The sequence below is a fragment of the Trichosporon asahii genome (assembly GCF_000293215.1).
Source record: "Trichosporon asahii var. asahii CBS 2479 unplaced genomic scaffold scaffold00075, whole genome shotgun sequence".
NCBI lineage: Eukaryota > Fungi > Basidiomycota > Tremellomycetes > Trichosporonales > Trichosporonaceae > Trichosporon > Trichosporon asahii.
Genome location: NW_014040850.1, coordinates 547,069 through 563,423, shown reverse-complemented (window position 1 = coordinate 563,423; position 16,355 = coordinate 547,069). Strand labels below are relative to the sequence as shown.

Sequence of the window (16,355 nt, the reverse complement as noted above, 5' to 3'; positions counted from 1 at the left end):
GGGGAGGGGGGGCTTGTAGGACGTCACCTGCATGCTTGAGGCGGCGGTAGGCGAGCAGACCCAGGAAAACCGAGGCGAACTGGGTCGTACCACCGGCCTGAGGGAAGAGAATCGAGTAGTCGTCGGGAACGCCCGAGGAGGGTGCGGAGATTGGCTGGCGTTAGTCATGACCAGGTCATGAAACGTACCTCCAGCACCCTCGATACCTCTCCCACATGCATAAGACCGCTCTCATCTCGTAGGGGTAGAGTTTTATCGTGGACACAATGGCCGTCATCTGCAAAAGCTCTGATTCTCTTCGTCCCTCCAAGCATCTCACCCCCATAGTCACCGACGTCCCTGCCGAGTTCTAAACTGACACTCGAATCCCACTCACCGGCAAACCTTTACCACTCGGTGCCCTTTGACAAGTACTCACACGAATTCCGCGCGACGTGCAAGCAGTGTGCAATTGGGCTGAGCCTTTTCCGCATACCGCTTGCAGCCGCCCCGCGCAGGAACTGCATGACGGTACCGCGCGTCTGCAGGCCTCAACTAGACATGTACATACAACGGTCGGACTCCCCCTACGAGCTAGCCGGATGAGCTTGACGCCCACACACTTCGTTTCTTCGTTCACATTCTCAACTCGCCCGAACTCTCAGTTTCGGCTCAGCACAGATCTCAATATGCATTCTTCTGGCCCGGCTCTATGCACTGCCCGTCTAGAGCTGTTATGGCGTTGATCAGTGAAATGCGTAGAGTCTTTGTTGTGGATCGTACCTCAAGTTTCAGATGATGCTGGACTTGGTACGACGGAAGTCGGAAGCCACTGCAGTGAATGAAATCCAACCGCTCTTTGCTCAACCATTGTTGCGGGAAAGCATCTGAAAGCTACCTCAAGCGCACTCCGTTTATGCTGCTGCTCTGATCAGGTCGCTATGAATATTTGCCGAGTTATCGCTGTAATCAGATCGACTTTAGACATCTCTTCCGCCGGGACTTAGGGTTCGAGAGCATTCAGTCCCTGACTTGTGCCGTCGGTTACGGCGAACCTGGCAATCGCAGATCTTGGGACCTTGGGGCTTGATGATCTGCGAGCCGAGCGGAGGCACGACGGCCAGGCTGAGCTGTCGTCCGCGTCGGCGAGCTCAGGAGGGCGCAGTGCTGAGAGTGACGTAGGTGGCTGCTACCAGGTGGTCAGGGCAGCTCAGGGCAGCTCAGGGGCTGAGGAACCAAACAAACAAGCACGCTGGGCGCGATCCATGGCTCACCGCATTGCACCCCATGCTGTCTGCCAGAGCTCATGGTGCAGCGCTTGCGGGGGATGCCTAGGATGCATACGATTTGACAGCAGGTCTGTGTACGAGGCGTCCTGTCAGATTTCCCTGGCTTCCCTCCACAGCCTGAGGACGCCGATACCAATTGCAGTACTCAATCACTAGTGCCCTGACCAAAGCACATGCTGGTCGGAATGGAACCGTATCAACAATTCAAGGAGCGTTAGTGTGTTTAGTGTACCGGAGGTGCATTTGATCGCCGGGAGCGTGGGCTCATCGTCCGCGGCCGCCCTGTACTAGGGTCTGCGGCCTAGCTCACGCGATGCACGCCAGTGGCCTTCGTCCCTCGCGACCAGAGCTCAGATCAGGCAGTGCACCTACAGCTTACATCACCCGCAGGCATCCGCTCAACGGTATCGTTGACAGCAGTACAGGAAAGCAGCAGGACGAGGATTCAACATCTGAACTTTCGCCTCACCCCACGCGTTTCTCTCTCACTCGCTCCCACAGCAGCGCGCAAAGCCTCTCACTTCGACAATCTCTCCGCGCGCTAACGTACAAAACGCCACCCACTGTCCGCCACCGTCGCACTTACTCCTGGTCTTCCTCGCCTTCCTCAACGCAGTCACCGCTCGCTTGTCCCATCAGCTCGTCTCAGTCTCAACTTCACTGACGCTGCCTCCTCGCCCCCACGGACATGTCCAGGGTACCAGCTTCAGGTGCCCAACCGGGCTCCCTCGTGAAGGGCAAGCCGCCCACCCCGATTCAGTACTCCACTCCGTCGCGGATGAGGAATGGAGTGTGGGAAAGGGACACGCCCATAGCCCTGACCGTTTTCTCCCAGTCCGAGAACAAGAAGGACACTGGCATCGAACAGGTCAAGAGCCGACTCAAGACGCTGAAGCAAGAGGATGGACGCTTGTCGGTGTCGGAGTTGGAGATCACGCCTGTGACGTTCAACGAGAAGGGCCACGTGCGCACTGTGCGGGTCAGTTGTAGATGGTCGGAAAACCAAGTTCCTGGATATCAGGACATCAGGGTTCGGGAAGGGCGTCCAAGCTGGCCCTAGATGCGTCACCGTTACGTTCCACGACCCCGCGACGATTGCGCTGCTGAAGACCGAGGTCGAGCAGACAATGAAGCAAGCCGGCGGTCAAAAGTTTTTTGGCATGCCGTTCCGCGTCACGTTCCGCCCGTCTCCAAGGGTCCTGCCGATCGACCATCCAGCGACCCTGGTCGCTCTTGGTCAAGGAGGGGTCCCCGCCGACCTCTTGAAGAACGAGCTCATGTACTGGGTGGGCCAGTACAACGGGTACTACAAGATGACGGAAACGCTGCTTGATATTCGACCTGGCGTCAAGGTGGGCACCTTGCATGGCAACGCGTTCGCCGTACCCAGTTCTATGGGCCTGGCGAAGTGGATGACCGCACAAAAACCACTGAGCGGCGACCCGTGGGAATTCGCGTATCACGCAAACGCGGTTGCTCTGGCGGCGTCCGCGTGTCTCTTGGCTAAGGCTAAAGAGGAGGAGCGCGACGGCCAGCTCCTGCAGATCAAGGACGCCATCGACGGTCTTTCGGCAGCGTTCGGTAAGCTTCAAGTTCGCGTGGAGCATGTCTCGTCCAATGTCAATCGCATGGTCAACAACTTCTGTACGTTCGCCAGGGACCTGTACGGCAACATGCGGCAATTCTTCGCTCAGGCACGGCACGCAGTCGATTGTGACGCCGAGGTTACAGCTGAAACCTTGCGCATGGTCGGCACCGAGATGGAAATTCGGTCGATACAACGCGAGGTGGACTTCTCACAGCGTGTCGTTGCCGCGTTGCCGAGTGACTCTCCTCTCGTCGCTGAGCTCAAGGAGCGCATTGCGGTCGCTAAGCAGCAAAAGTCCAAGTTGCTCGAGACCGTCAAAGGTATCCATGGCACGCTCAGCATGCTCGAGAAGCAGCGCAACAGCAAGATCTCCCTCAACGATCACACTGGTCTCGGATTGACTATGCCGACTACCCAAATGAGTGAAAGCCTCGCCTTTGGCTCGTCTAGCGCGGTCGGAACAGCTGACGGGGGCGTCGCTGGCGCGCTCGCAGGAGGAGCCGCAAGAGCTGCCTCAGCTACAAGTACAACCCAGCTGCCTTCGCCGCCATTAGCCGAACCAGGGCAGCCACCCGCCCAGTTGCCCGCTGTCGATCTCACGACTCGCTCCCCTAGCCGAGATGAGCCCAGTCCGCTTCCCGGCTCCCCAATCAAGAAGCATCGCAGCGCTTGACCTGCCAGCTGCCGTTCCGTCCGTGAACTCGTTGCTCGACACTGTGGCATGACAGAAGGAGGACATCATTTCCCAGCGCGAACGCGACCATCATCCCTATTCGCCTCGCGGCAATCTTACGAACGTTGATCCACGATGTGTACCCGATTCTGTTCCAGTTCAATGAGCGACGCTCATCCATGTTGTCTACTATGTATCCAGATCCAGTTCGATGGCGTGCTCACAGCGCTGTGCCCCACTAACACTGCCTGCCCCTAAATGAACCCAACAGCGGGTAACGGGCTCCCCGGACACCAAGTGCGTTCAATGTCGCCGCGTGATAGGTGCAGGCAACCCACAGGAACCAGTACATGATGGGACGGCTTGTCGTGTGACAAAAAAGTTTGTGTGTTTCACCTGTGATGGAGGCGCCAAAGATTGGGGGAGATTCGAACATTCTTGGCCCGTGTGTGCATTGGGCAGTATGTTGAGAATCAGAAGGAGCACTATGATCGGTGAACGACGCGGGCGTGCGACCTGGTTGGATTTGGGCGGGGCCTTAGCCCTTATCTGCGGATTCTATCGCTGGAGAGACATGGGACCAGATTCAGATTCCCGGCCTTCGTTCACTCCATCCTTGGCGCACCCCGACCACCTCTTTCACTCACAACAGTGCAATACCATCTCGTTAGATGCTCCTGGGGCACCGAAGCGGCGTATGCAACAGAAGTGACATGCTCTAGTCAACGTTGTACTGAATCAAAGCGAACGGAACAGCTTGGTCTCGAACTACAATCACAGCAAACCTCGACGCCGCTGCGGCTACCCTTCTTCCTCTTGATCGCTGGTCTCCTCCACCTGCTTCGCGACCGTCGTCTCCTTGTTCTTCTTCTTCCGCTCAGCTAACTCCTGGAAAGCAACGCGTCCTATATCGGCAGTCAGGATGGCGGCGCAGTCGTGCGCGGTTGATACTTGCGACGGCGCGACGGCATACCCGGTCGGGCTGAGAGTTCGCCCCTGCCACCACGCCACGCCGCTGTCTGCGGCGAACATGTCGGTGAGGTAGCGGCGGAACTCGGCCATGTTCTCGTCGTCCGGCGACTCAGTCTCAGTGTCGGGCTCGTGAGTCTGGCGCTCCTTCTCTGTCGCGCTCTCGGGGGTGGTCTGCGAGTCCTGGGGATCAACAGCTCCGCCGCTGCTCTGGATCTGGGGGTCGCCAACCTGCGACTGCGACTGTTGCCGTGTACCGGAGCTCGGGAGAGTGGCGTCCTGCTGCGAGGCAACGCCAGAACCGTGTTCGGACTGAGGGCCCTTGCGCATCTTCTTCCGCTTCAGCTTGGTCTCCTTCGCCACTGCTCCCTCGATCGCCTTCGTGCGAGCTGTGGCAAAATGGGGACACTGCGCAAACAAGTGGGAGTCGGTTTGCTCTGGCTCGGGGCAAAACGGACAGTTCGCACTGCCAAGTTTGCGAGTGTGTTGATGATGACCCGTGGGGAACTCGCGCAGGCGTGTGAGCAGTTGCGTGCGCGCCACTACCCCCTTGGTGTCGCGCGTGTACCAGTAGGAGGAGATAGGCGAGGAAGGATCGTTCTCGGCGAGGAACACCTGCTGCTCCTTCTCGGGCAGCCAGAGCCATTGATGCTTCCTGAGATTGCCACGGAGCACCTTCTTCCACGTGCCGGGAATGTAACCACTCTCCCCCGACCATGCAACTACGCGAGGCATCCAAGCAGTCAGAGGAGGAAGCTTTTTGCCGACTGCTGCGCTGTGGCCATGCGTCGCCAGTTGATCAGCTGATGCGTTCAGTCGGTGGGCGGTCGTGTTCGAGTTGGTGTGCGCTCGAACATGCGTCATCACGATTGTCACTCCGCGCTGGCGCGCGAGATCGACTTCGGACATCAGCCATCTGTAGGCTTCTGCCGCTGGTCTCGACTTCCAAGTGTGACCTGGAGGTGTGGGTCCGCGTTCCATGCGTGAATTCACCGCGCTGATAGTGTTGAGACTGTCTGAGATGATGTGGACAGTCTTCAGAGCGGGCGTCTGTTCACGGGCATGCTGGAGAGCGAGAGCGACGGCAAGCAGTTCTCCGTCGTAAGAGGAGGTCTTCTGCTGCTTGGAGAGCTTCACGACGGCCACGCCGCTCCCTACAACGGCAGCGGTCGTTGACTCCGGAACGATCTCGGACTGGTGGCAGCTCCCGTCCGTAGCATAGGTTCCATCAGCGGTCTCGATGTCGTCGACCGGAAGGATATCATCGAATGCGCGAGAGACGAGGCTTGTGTACGTCTCCCGTCGGAGAGAGCGAGGATCCATACAGCTCGGATCTGGGCCGACAAGCTGGTCGATGCTGAACTTCTCCATCCAAACGCGGAACCTGTCGATGCCGACCACGTTGGTCAGCTCTTCTCCCCAACGTCCACCGAACCTGCGCCAGTCGGAGGCAATGGCGGCAATGACCTTTGGAGCCCATTCGGTGAATGGGAGGTCATTCCAATCACCAGTTCGGGGGAACATGTTGTCCCTTATGAACGGTGCAGGGGGCGGTTGCTCAGTTGAATACTCTGCCGCATTGACGACATGGATCGGTCGAGCCTGGGCCAGCCCTTGGTCGGTGGTCGGCACAATGTGAAATGCCCCGAGAGCGCATGCGTTGCGAGCGGCGCTCCATGATTGGGGAACGAGACGCGGCGCTCTTTCCCACTTCTCCTGGGCCTTCGCGATCGCGACAGAGTCGAGGCGCCGGGCCGGCGCTGTACGCTGCTGCAACAGCGGCTGCTCCTGCGGCGGCAGGAAGAATGCGTTGGCGCAATTGTGGGCTTGGCAATTGATGTTGTGCCAAGTGGTCCACGCCACCTTGGAGAACGGCTCCAATGGATGGTTCAGCGAGCGCATCACCCTGTCGATGACGATCTCAGCATTCAGGCGGTAGATCGATGGCAGATCAAAGCCTAGCTGTGTGACCGGGAGGAACAGCGCAGTGGTGTTGCGGTAGGGAACTCCGAGAGCGTCGTGGATTTTGCGGGCCAGAACTTGATCAACCTCGTCAGCCATGTAGAGGGGCATCGGGTGGAGGCTGAGGATGCCGCGAATCTTGGGCAGCAGGAGGCTCGTGACAGCCTTGCGAATGACGGCAAGAGGGATGCGGCGGCTTCGAGGTATCGGGAACTCGTCAATGGCGGCGATGACCTTAGCCAAGGTGTCTGCCGGATTGATGATGGACGTGTTGAGGAAGGTTGGTTCCTTGGCAAACCGGACGTCGCGCTTGTCACCAGTTGAGGAAGGTACGCTGACGACACTCGGAGGTTCGTTCAGGCGTCTTCCCAAGGTGAACACCTCGGACTTGTCCCAGTTCGTCTCCGCCAGATATGCCTCTTGGAATGTTTCGGCCATGCGAGTGATGACCCTCAACGCTTTCCAAGATGTTGCCATCAACAAGTTGTCATCTGTTGCCTCCAGGCACCGGAGTACCTGTCCCGGCTGGCTGTCGATGTCCAGGTGGATGTCGCCCGTCCTCGCGTTCCGCGTTCGCACCTCTGGGAAGTGCTTTGTGAGCGACGGAGTTCGCAGGAGCCACCAGTACAACAGCGAGTGCCAGAGGGTGTACCGGGTTGAGGAAACCGCGTCACCTTGCTTCGTTTGACCCGAGGTCACGAAAACGTCCGAAGCCACGCCGTCCTGGCACTTGACCATCATGCTGCAGCGCCCGATTCGCGCCCGCTCAAAGTCGACAACGTTCTCGTTGAAACCGAAGTAGCGGAGAGCGTCTTCGAAACCAGACGCATCGACTCGATCGAATCCCTGTCGATGATCGCGCTTCAAGACGAACACAGTCTCTTCATTCACCGATGCGCAGCTGTCGACCTGCTGCAGGAGAGAGATCATATCCCCTGGTTGGACCCCAGCTTGCCCTGCTACCTGCGTGGGTGACACCAGGCCCTTCTGCCACAGGTAGTCGCGGAAGTTGCTGTTGAACCACGTGGAGACTAGATTGTACATGAGGTTGGAGTGGCAGACGCCACGGTAATTGGCCGGGTCCGTGGTGTCGCCCCTCTTGTACACGGGCGTGATGTACGCCGACTTCATTGGGTCGGGGAAGTACGAGCTCAGGATGACGTAGTTGGCCAGGTTGGTGACAACCATCAGGAACTCGTTGTCGGCGTGGACGAGGGCCCACTTCTCCCAGCCATCAGGGCCGGGAGAAGGGCGAGGGTTGCCGTGAAGAAGGGTCCGTCGTACATCGTCCACGGTCATGGCCCTGGGCCAGTCAAACTGCTCGCCTCCCTTGTCCTCCGAGCCGGGATGAAGAGGCTGGCTCGTCGCCATCCACGGTTTCTGGACGGCCGGAGGTGCGGGGTGCTGGAGCAGGTCCCGGAAGTGGCTCGTCCAGACGCGCAGCTTGGCCTCAGGCTCATGCTCAAGAGTGGTCGACCCGCCCGTCTCGTCGCGGCGCAGCAGCCATGGCGGGTTGGTGACGGTTGGGGGGACGAAGAGGTGCTTGAGTTTACCGCCGGCCATGACCTTGTCCCAGGCAGTCTGCTCCGAGGCGCACGACACGACCGAGTCCAGACGACGTTCTTCCTTGCGGCGAGCGGCATTGTTCTGCTTGCATTTAGAGCTGATCTTCTCAATGGCATCAGCTTTGTCGAAGTCCCGACCAAACGAGCTGGAACTGAAAAGGCCGTTCAGAACCTCGCGGATCTTGCGGTCCCCTGCGAAGAGAGCAGCTAGGCGGTCTTCCTTGGCCGCGCGCATTGCCCGCCCAATTTGCTTCTTCTCCTTCAGAAGCAGCTCAAGCGCAGGGCTTGTCGGAGCCTGGAACCCTTTGTTGACTCGACTGCCGGAACGGGGCCGACTGAATGAGTGTTCTGAAGCCGCAACAAAGGCCTTGCTACACCACTCGTAGAGTGCGTCGCACTCAGCGTTGGACCGCGGGGTGAGGCACGGCGGCGGCGACTCGGTCAAGGTCTTCTTGAGACTCTCGTTCAGCTTGCCATACGCTTCTTTGGCGGCCTCGCCTTCAGGTTGGCGGAGACGACGGGGCGCCGAGCTCGTCCAGCCTCGACGCGTTTTCGGTACGAGGCATCCGAGACGAAGCGTTACTCGTACCGGCCGGTGGTTCGTCTTGGGAATCGGCATGAACGGCATCTGGCGAACGGCCTGGCGAATCTCGAGGACAGTCGGAGGGGACGTTGGGGTCAGAGTGGCAGTGACACCATCTCCTGAGAGCGTATCGGTCTTAATTATGGAAGCGCTGCGCGACACAACGAAGCGGTCCAAGATCCGACGCGTACTCGGGTCGTCGTCGGCCTTCATAGACCAACAGCGCTCCCAGGTGACATCCTCCTGTGCCTCCCAGGTGTCGACGCCGTTGGAAGCGTTGAGGAAGGCTCGGTACGCGACCTGCTGCTTCTCGCGGTGGAGCTCGTACCTAGACTGTCTCAGGGTGAACGACTCCTGGGGGTGCAGGTGGGCGTTGAAGTCGCCACCGACGATCCAGTCGTGACGGTCGGAGGTGAGAGAATGCACTGCCGACCAAAATGGAGTCATGGCAGAGCTGCTGACATAGTCGTCCATGTCGGGCGATGCGTACACCCCGATCACGCGTACGACCTTGCGACGCTTCGTCTCGTCGGGAAGCACAAGATCAACGGCGCAGATTCGTCCCATGGTCTCGGCGGTACTGTCCAGATTGACGAGCGTAGCCTTGATGCGACTGTCTACGTAGACAGCTACCCCTGTGGCGCGATTGGCCCGACTTGCCGGTACGGAAAACCTCGTGTAGGTAGCGGGGTCGTGTACGTCCGGAAGGCCATCAGGAGTCTCCCATGTTTCCGAAAGGATGAGGACATGCGGCTTGCAGCGGTCGAACAGGTTCTTCAAACCATTGGTCTTGTTCTCATTGCCGCTGAGGTTGTTGATGTTCAAAGTGACAACAGTGAACGGCGTCGCAGCGTCGAGCTGGCTGGTCATGCTGAACGGCTTCCGAAGTCAACACAGGATCACGGAAGTTCCACTCACAGATCAAGCGGGAGAAGTTGGCTGGGGCTTGGCGGAGAGGTTGGTGCGTGCTGGAGGGGAGCTTAATGAGGGGTAGTGTCTGGTGTTGTCGAGAGAAGTGCAGTGGTGCGGAGTGTGGTGGAGGAGTGTAGAGGTGTAGGAGGGAATGGAGGGATGTGAGGAGCAGAGTGTGTCTGCCCAGTTCTCACCTTGGCCACGTCTTCCGCTAGTCGTACCGCCTGTCAGCTAGGAGACGCTGCGTACTCGCTCTCCTCTCGCACCGCGTCTTGGTTTCATCGCCTGAGCCCCTGCTGAGGGCCCAGTGCGACCTGAAGAACTGGCTCGCCCTAACAATCAGGCAACAGTCTCCTTGGTATTGCCCGTCGACGGCTACTCCTTGTTTCAATCGCCATTGACAGAGGGTGCTGCAACGGATCCACTGCCGCTTGACCAGCACTGGGGAGATCTTGACGCACGCTAATCCGGTGGTCCGAGCTGGAGGTGGGCATCGTCTGGGGCGCAAGCAAGCATGGCGACAGTCACTTGCGCCTTCCCTCGCAGACATTGCGCCTCCCAGAGTCGGTGGCGAAAAGAAATCACTCGCGTTTGACCTGTCACCGTCCCTGACCCTGCTTTCGAGAGGAGCCTCCGAGAGTGCATCTTTGGTCCGGTGCTGTATCCCGCGAGAGATGAGGAGGCAGCTTGTGCAAGTGCATACAGTATCATGCATGGGTTCATACGACATCTCTTGCCGGCGAGCCCGACAACCTCTCCTCTTGCACGCTTGCGCAGCCATCCAGCGTTGCGCCGTTGCGCCCGAATCACGCACACGGGTTTGGGATCTGCGCCCTCCTTCGCGATCCCAGCTGGGGCATGCGATCAAGGGAAGGGCGTCAGAATCAGACAGCAAGCCCATGCGGGAGCTAACTCGCACCCCGCTCTCCACTGCGCTGCTGCACCTCCGCCCCTTTCCGCTCTCGGACGTCCTCGATTGCATGCAGATCGTGCAGATGATGTCGATTGCTTCCTTGGACCTTTCACTCGTCACACCGGGCAGGTGCTCGTTCTCGTCGACGGATGCCTCAATTGCGCCAATCTAACCTTCGTATCCGTACATCCATCCTGCGCGTTGCGTCCCGAGTCGACTCCCACCTCAAGTTTACCGGGCATGACCACTGCAGCTCTCCAACGTGTGCTGAACGGGAAGCCATCCGGTTCTCCCGTCCAGCTTACGGCTTACATCTCCGAAGGAACGAAGCAAGACAAGCTCGACGTTATCTGCCATGCGCTCAGCGGGGTCTCGTCCGGAGGGCTGCCTTCCAGCCTGTTGGAGCTCAAGGTGGGCGAGAGTCGGGACACGAGCGTCGTCACCATCTCATGGTCTACGGCCGCTTGGGGACACAACGTGGACATGGCCAGGAGCCTGGATGACATCCGCCAGGTTCTAATCAGCAAAGACATCAACGTCGCCTGGGCTAACTCGTCGGGCTGGGACCGTCGTCGAGCCGGCGTCTTCACCGTTGTCCCGACGGTCCGCATTGCGGCACCCGAAGCCCACGCTGTTCGAGCCGTCCTCGACTTCTGCATCTGCCACGGTCTCCACATAATTCACCACGAGGTCGAGACTATGCGCACCGGGATCCGTGTCAAAGCCACGTTCGCCGAGCCACCAGGACTTCTCCAGCAACAGGTGACAGACTCCAGCGACTACTTTGCCATGCATTCGGTGCTCGTCAGCTTCACTCCCAGTGCTCCTGTCGTTGACATCAAGTATCCGAGCCTGATCGCCAGCCCGCACCGTCGTCACCTCTCAGACGCCGACCTTCTGCAAGAGCTAGACGGATGGGTTAACGCCTTCAACGAGATGCATGGCGCGGATGAGTCGCTGTGGGATGTCGAGGATGGCAAGCGTCTCGGCCGTGTCCACGATCACGTCGCCGTCGCCATTCCGAGCTCGGTCGGCCTTGCTGAGTTTATCCAGCGTCAATTGCCATCCGAGGGGCAACCCTATGAGCTTGCCTTCCACCTCAACGACGGCAAGCTTGAGCCCAAGATCATCCGCAAGACGGTGCGCAACATGGGCAAGGCGGCGTTCCAGAACGTGTCGCGGCTCCCCGACAGCTGCCCCGAGTCGGCCATCGACCTCGAGGTCAAGATTCTGAGCGTCGCAGCAGAGATCATGGAGCTGGAGCTGCAAGCAAAGCATTTCCGCAGCCAGCGCAGGCAGGCTAGCATCTGGTCCGACTCGGCTGAGGCCGCGCTGGCCAGAACACTGACCGCCCAGGCCGAGGTCGCCGATAATGCGCGCGTGCGTACAGTCGAGCAGATGAGCGTCCTGCGTCACCGTCTCGATAGTCTGCTGACGCAGTACTCTGGCTCCCCCGAGGTTGCGGCAGCGGCGCAGTCTGCCTTGAGCATCGATCTCTCTGATCTCTGACCTCTGACCTCTACGTCTGTGTGAGCCTCTGAGGCCTCTAGGGCAGGACTGTATCGGTGACTAGCACCATGGCGCATACCGGGGCCAGGCTGGGAGATTCATGCAGTGATTACTTTCGTGCAGTATCGGCTACATTATTGACGATGATCCATGAACACTGTTATCGTGCATTGGACTAATGCTGCCCCGAGATTCGTCGAACTGGTTCACTACTACGAGAAGAGATGGACCGAAGATTGGTTACCGCATGCTATCACCACTGCTCGAACGACTGCCGCCGGGAATCGCTGCTGTTCTCGGGGCCCCAGGACCCTGCCTCCACTTTCTTGGTCCACCTCGTCGCTCAACCGCCGCCTCCAACTGCGATGGTTGGTCGATACCCTGCAACGACACTGCCCCACGCGATCCATTTCGACGACCAGGTCGACATTCTTAACCCATGCTTTGGGCCTCCACGAGACTTGCGCCGTTTCGGCGACGCCGTCAGAATCGACTTTTGACGGTGACACCCTCAGGTGTTCGTGTGTGATTGTGCTCGGAGACAGGTTACGCAACGTCCTTTTGACCTGCTCAACGGCCGTAGTTTGATGGAATTGGAGAGCCCAAAAACGGTCAACAGGATGGGAGACTCTGACAAATGCCCGTCGCGCAGTTTTAGAATCTGTGTTTAGGGGAAGGGCACGATGTTTGCTGCGGCGGCGATGGTATCCTGGCAAGCCGCGTAGGTCCATCGTCAGGAGTTGGAGGTGGCCGTCTTGAGAGCGTCGTGGCGGGGGAAATCACTTGACTGCTGGCTGAGGCGGCTGTGCGGGGATGGGGGCTGTTGAGGGCCATCATGAACTTGGGCGGGCGGGGGAAGGACCTGATGGAGGCGATGTTGTGAGGTTCTCCCGGCGCTAGCGAAGAGCTCTACCAGTGGATCAAAGATGCAGATGGAGGGAAGGTATGCGTTCTAACCGGCTGAGGCGTTGGTCACAATGGGGGTGAAGAAGCCGGAGAGAGTGGAAGTTGTTCACGAAAGGGATTTGATGCTGAGGTAGATGACGTAGATGGGTAAGAACGGGTGGCGGGGGAAAGAAAGAGGAGCAGCGATGAGATCGATGAGAGGATCGGACACCTCCACCCTACTTTGCTATACCCTCTACTGCGATAGCTGAACGCAGAGTCGTACGGTTCACCAACATGAGGCTCCTGCTCCAAGGGGGTACGCCGCAAGGGCCGAGGGACAGAGGACAACGTATAACGCTGGCGCGCGTAAAGCGAGGGGCGCAAGGGGGACGTCGCGGGGCGGTGTGCTGCGCAGCTGGGTTGCGACGGTTGAGGGGCGGTGGTGATGGACTAGACAACAATGCGGTCGGCCGTCGGTCGAGCGGCGCCCGACACATTGTGCGATCCAAACGATCTGGCGACAGTGTCACAATGCGGTAGCGTGCTGTGAACGATGTCTCGCCCAGACAACCGAGGTGACTGGGGCAAGAGGGCGACGGTGCGACGGGGGCGCCGAGTCACCACAGTTGACGCACGCCGCACTCCTGGGGCTTGCTTCATGTGCTGTCGTCCATCTGGCGCCCACAACTTACCTCTCTCCTATATCACTCCCTCCTTTCATCACTCCCTCGTCTTCCACTCCTTCCGCCATCACTCTTTCCACCACCATTCCCTTTCTCCATCACTCCGTCTGTCTCCCTCTGTACGACCACCTCGGTTTACAGCTCAGCTTGCCTGCCCATCAGCCCTCCACTCCCACCCTTGCTAGCTCTCGTCCACAAGAACGCACACCCGCCACCTTCTTCCGAGATGAGTCCCGCGTCGCAGGACACCGCGCACACTCCATCCGCGCCACCCTTCGCCATCTCAGCCTCCACTAGTGCTCATAGGCCAGCCGCTGTGTCATCTGCAGCGAGCCTGCCTCTGCCCCTGCCCACTACGAACACGATCCAGGGTCTGTCCCACGACGCCGTTGTCGCCCGCAATGGGCGTGGCATGAACTCGCCGATTGAACTGATGGTCTTTGGTCTGCCGCACCACCACATGACCACCGCCAAAGAGGTGCTCTATCGCGCTCTGCAGAGCATCACCTTTCCGAATCTCGATCCGACCATGCTTAAGCTCACTGCCGGACCCGCTGGAGCTGAAGATGGAGGTCGGCCGAGTAGCGTTCGCATCTCCTGGTCAGGCAACGCTTGGTACGAAACTCTTGAGCGACCGATTGACCTCGTGGCCGAGATGGAGAACGTTCGGACCCAGCTGAGCGAGCGGTTTTGTGCCCAATGGGCTAGCGCGCCCGGAGTCGATCAGCGATGTCATGGTCGATTCCAGTTCGTCGTGCAGGAAGAGGGCATTGAGGTCAACGCGAACGATGCTATGGAGTGGGCTCGGATCTTTGTGATGAAGTTGGGCTACCGTCTCATCGACATCACGCCGAAGGGCTTCCAGGGCACGCTCAAGGTCGGAGAGGTGAAGGGCTTGACTGTCATCCTGAACACTCCCACTGCTGTCGAGAAGGTCTCAGAGGTTGTGCGACGCCAGGCGCCGACCTTTGACGGTCACGCCGTCACCTTCTCCGCCTCGGACACCGTGGTGACGATGGATTCCCCAGCGACGATCATCGGTCCCGACCAGGGCGAGGTTCAAGCACACTATCTCGAAGACGAGCTCCAGCGATGGGTGGTTGAGTTCAACGCCAAGAACGGCACGAACGACTTCCTGCACGTCCTCTCCAGCGCGGGAGACCGAACCGTCGGACAGGTGCTTGTTCGTCACGCCTACGCCGTCCCTTCGTCGGTTGGGCTGGCCGAGTTCATTGCCGCGCAGACGCCCCACTGCAGCGACCCGTGGGAGCTCGCCTACAACCTCAACGCGAACAAGCTTGTCTCGCAGCGCATCCTGAAGGACAGGCAGCAGGCCCAGGCGGCATCCCTAGCCGCTGAAGTGCGCGAGCTGCGCACCGAGTTCAACAAGCTTGCAGTCAGGCTGAAGGGCATCCACGCTTCCGTCGACGACAGCGTCTCCGAGATGGGTCGGCAGACCATCAACCTCCAGACCTTCGGCCGCGATCTGTACGACAACCTCCAGACGCTGTTTGGCGAGCTCGATAATCAAGGCTGCATCGACCGTGATGTGCTGGTGCTCACAATCAAGCTCAAGCTGATTGAGGGTCAGCTAGCGGAGGTGAACCGTGAGATCATCCTTGTGGAGGGGGAGATCAAGGAGGAGAGCAGCAAGAAGCACAATGCCCGCCGAGATCTGCTGATCAAGGCGAAGAGTCAGCTCGAGGCGGATAAGCGCAACACCACACAACAGCGAGCGCAGCACGCCTTACAGCGCAAAACCAAAGTGGCTTTAGTTGACCGCACGGGACTCACCGTCACTGCGCCACCTTCGACCGCACGGCTGGGCTCAAGCAAGAATAGGCAACCCATGAAGAAGGCTGATAAGGGCAGTAGAATGTAGAGAATACGGTAAGTAGTGTTATAGTTGAGCCGCAACAGTTTGTACATTACAGCGATGGAATGCAACATAATTGTCATTCGTGTCCGACCACGGCGGCGGCAGTACCAAGCACGGCCTGCTCGTTCCAGCATGCCTGGATCAGTCAGAGTCGGTGTGAGCCTTGACATGAGTCAGGCGGAAGCTGAGACCGTTCTCGCGGGCGAGGTCGATCTCGCTGAACAGCCAGCGGTAAGCTTCCGCGGCCGGGCGCGGGTTCAACCGGTTCAAGGGGCTCGGCGACGGCGCGAAGTGTGTTCCATCTGTCGCTGATGATCTCGATCTCGCGCTCACTGCCGTCCACCATGCGCGCATGGTGAATCGCAGCAATCACAGCCTGTCCTTGATGGCGACCTTGACGGCGTGGATGCCCTTGTCCACGTACAAAGCCACACCGGTGGATTGGTTCATCCCTGAAGCAGGGGAAGAGAGGACGTTGTAGTCGTCAGACACTTTGTAGGTGGTCCCGGTCTGCAGTGGCGGAAGCTTGGTGCGTCGAGGCTGACCTGTTTCGCTCAAAACTACAACGTGTGGCCGTGCATTCTTGATGATACGGGCGATCGCTGTGGGCTTGTCGGTGTTGTTTAACTCAGTTTCTTGACGTTAAGAGTAATGACCGAGAACGGGTGCTCGCCGTCCGCAGCGCTCGACGCGGACATGATGCTCTGAAGTCAGAAAAGGTCGAGAGCTCATGCCTTACCTTGTTAAAAGGTTTGACTTGAAGTGCCGGGACGAGAGGGGGAGGAAGAGAATGCCGAGGCGTGAATGTCTTCTTAAGCGAACAGGCCCGAAGATCTTGTTGAACGATTCAGGCGTGACGGGCTAAAGCTAGATCATAGGCATGACCGACTCGGAGGAAGTTGCTTGCTGTGAGAGGGTGGTGGTGTGTGCTGGGCAAGTAGCTGAAAAACGGAGCGACTTGCG

The 16,355-nt window shown here is 59.0% G+C and overlaps 4 protein-coding genes across 4 annotated transcripts; 3 read left to right on the top strand and 1 right to left on the bottom strand.

The window, feature by feature from the left end:
* Positions 1 to 1,956: 1,956 nt before the first annotated feature.
* Positions 1,957 to 3,529, top strand: A1Q1_05759 (uncharacterized protein; the record flags this gene model as incomplete). Its single annotated transcript, XM_014320968.1, has 2 exons — positions 1,957 to 2,247; positions 2,309 to 3,529. The coding sequence occupies 2 exons, from the start codon at positions 1,957 to 1,959 to the stop codon at positions 3,527 to 3,529; spliced, it is 1,512 nt and encodes a 503-aa protein (XP_014176443.1).
* Positions 3,530 to 4,330: 801 nt separating this feature from the next.
* Positions 4,331 to 9,478, bottom strand: A1Q1_05758 (uncharacterized protein; the record flags this gene model as incomplete). The annotated part of the gene is made up of 1 exon (XM_014320967.1): positions 4,331 to 9,478. The coding sequence occupies one exon, from the start codon at positions 9,476 to 9,478 to the stop codon at positions 4,331 to 4,333; it is 5,148 nt and encodes a 1,715-aa protein (XP_014176442.1).
* A 1,195-nt stretch (positions 9,479 to 10,673) lies between these two features.
* Positions 10,674 to 11,942, top strand: A1Q1_05757 (uncharacterized protein; the record flags this gene model as incomplete). The annotated part of the gene is made up of 1 exon (XM_014320966.1): positions 10,674 to 11,942. The coding sequence occupies one exon, from the start codon at positions 10,674 to 10,676 to the stop codon at positions 11,940 to 11,942; it is 1,269 nt and encodes a 422-aa protein (XP_014176441.1).
* A 1,797-nt stretch (positions 11,943 to 13,739) lies between these two features.
* Positions 13,740 to 15,395, top strand: A1Q1_05756 (uncharacterized protein; the record flags this gene model as incomplete). The annotated part of the gene is made up of 1 exon (XM_014320965.1): positions 13,740 to 15,395. One exon carries the CDS (start codon positions 13,740 to 13,742, stop codon positions 15,393 to 15,395), a length of 1,656 nt encoding a protein of 551 aa, XP_014176440.1.
* Positions 15,396 to 16,355: the final 960 nt, after the last annotated feature.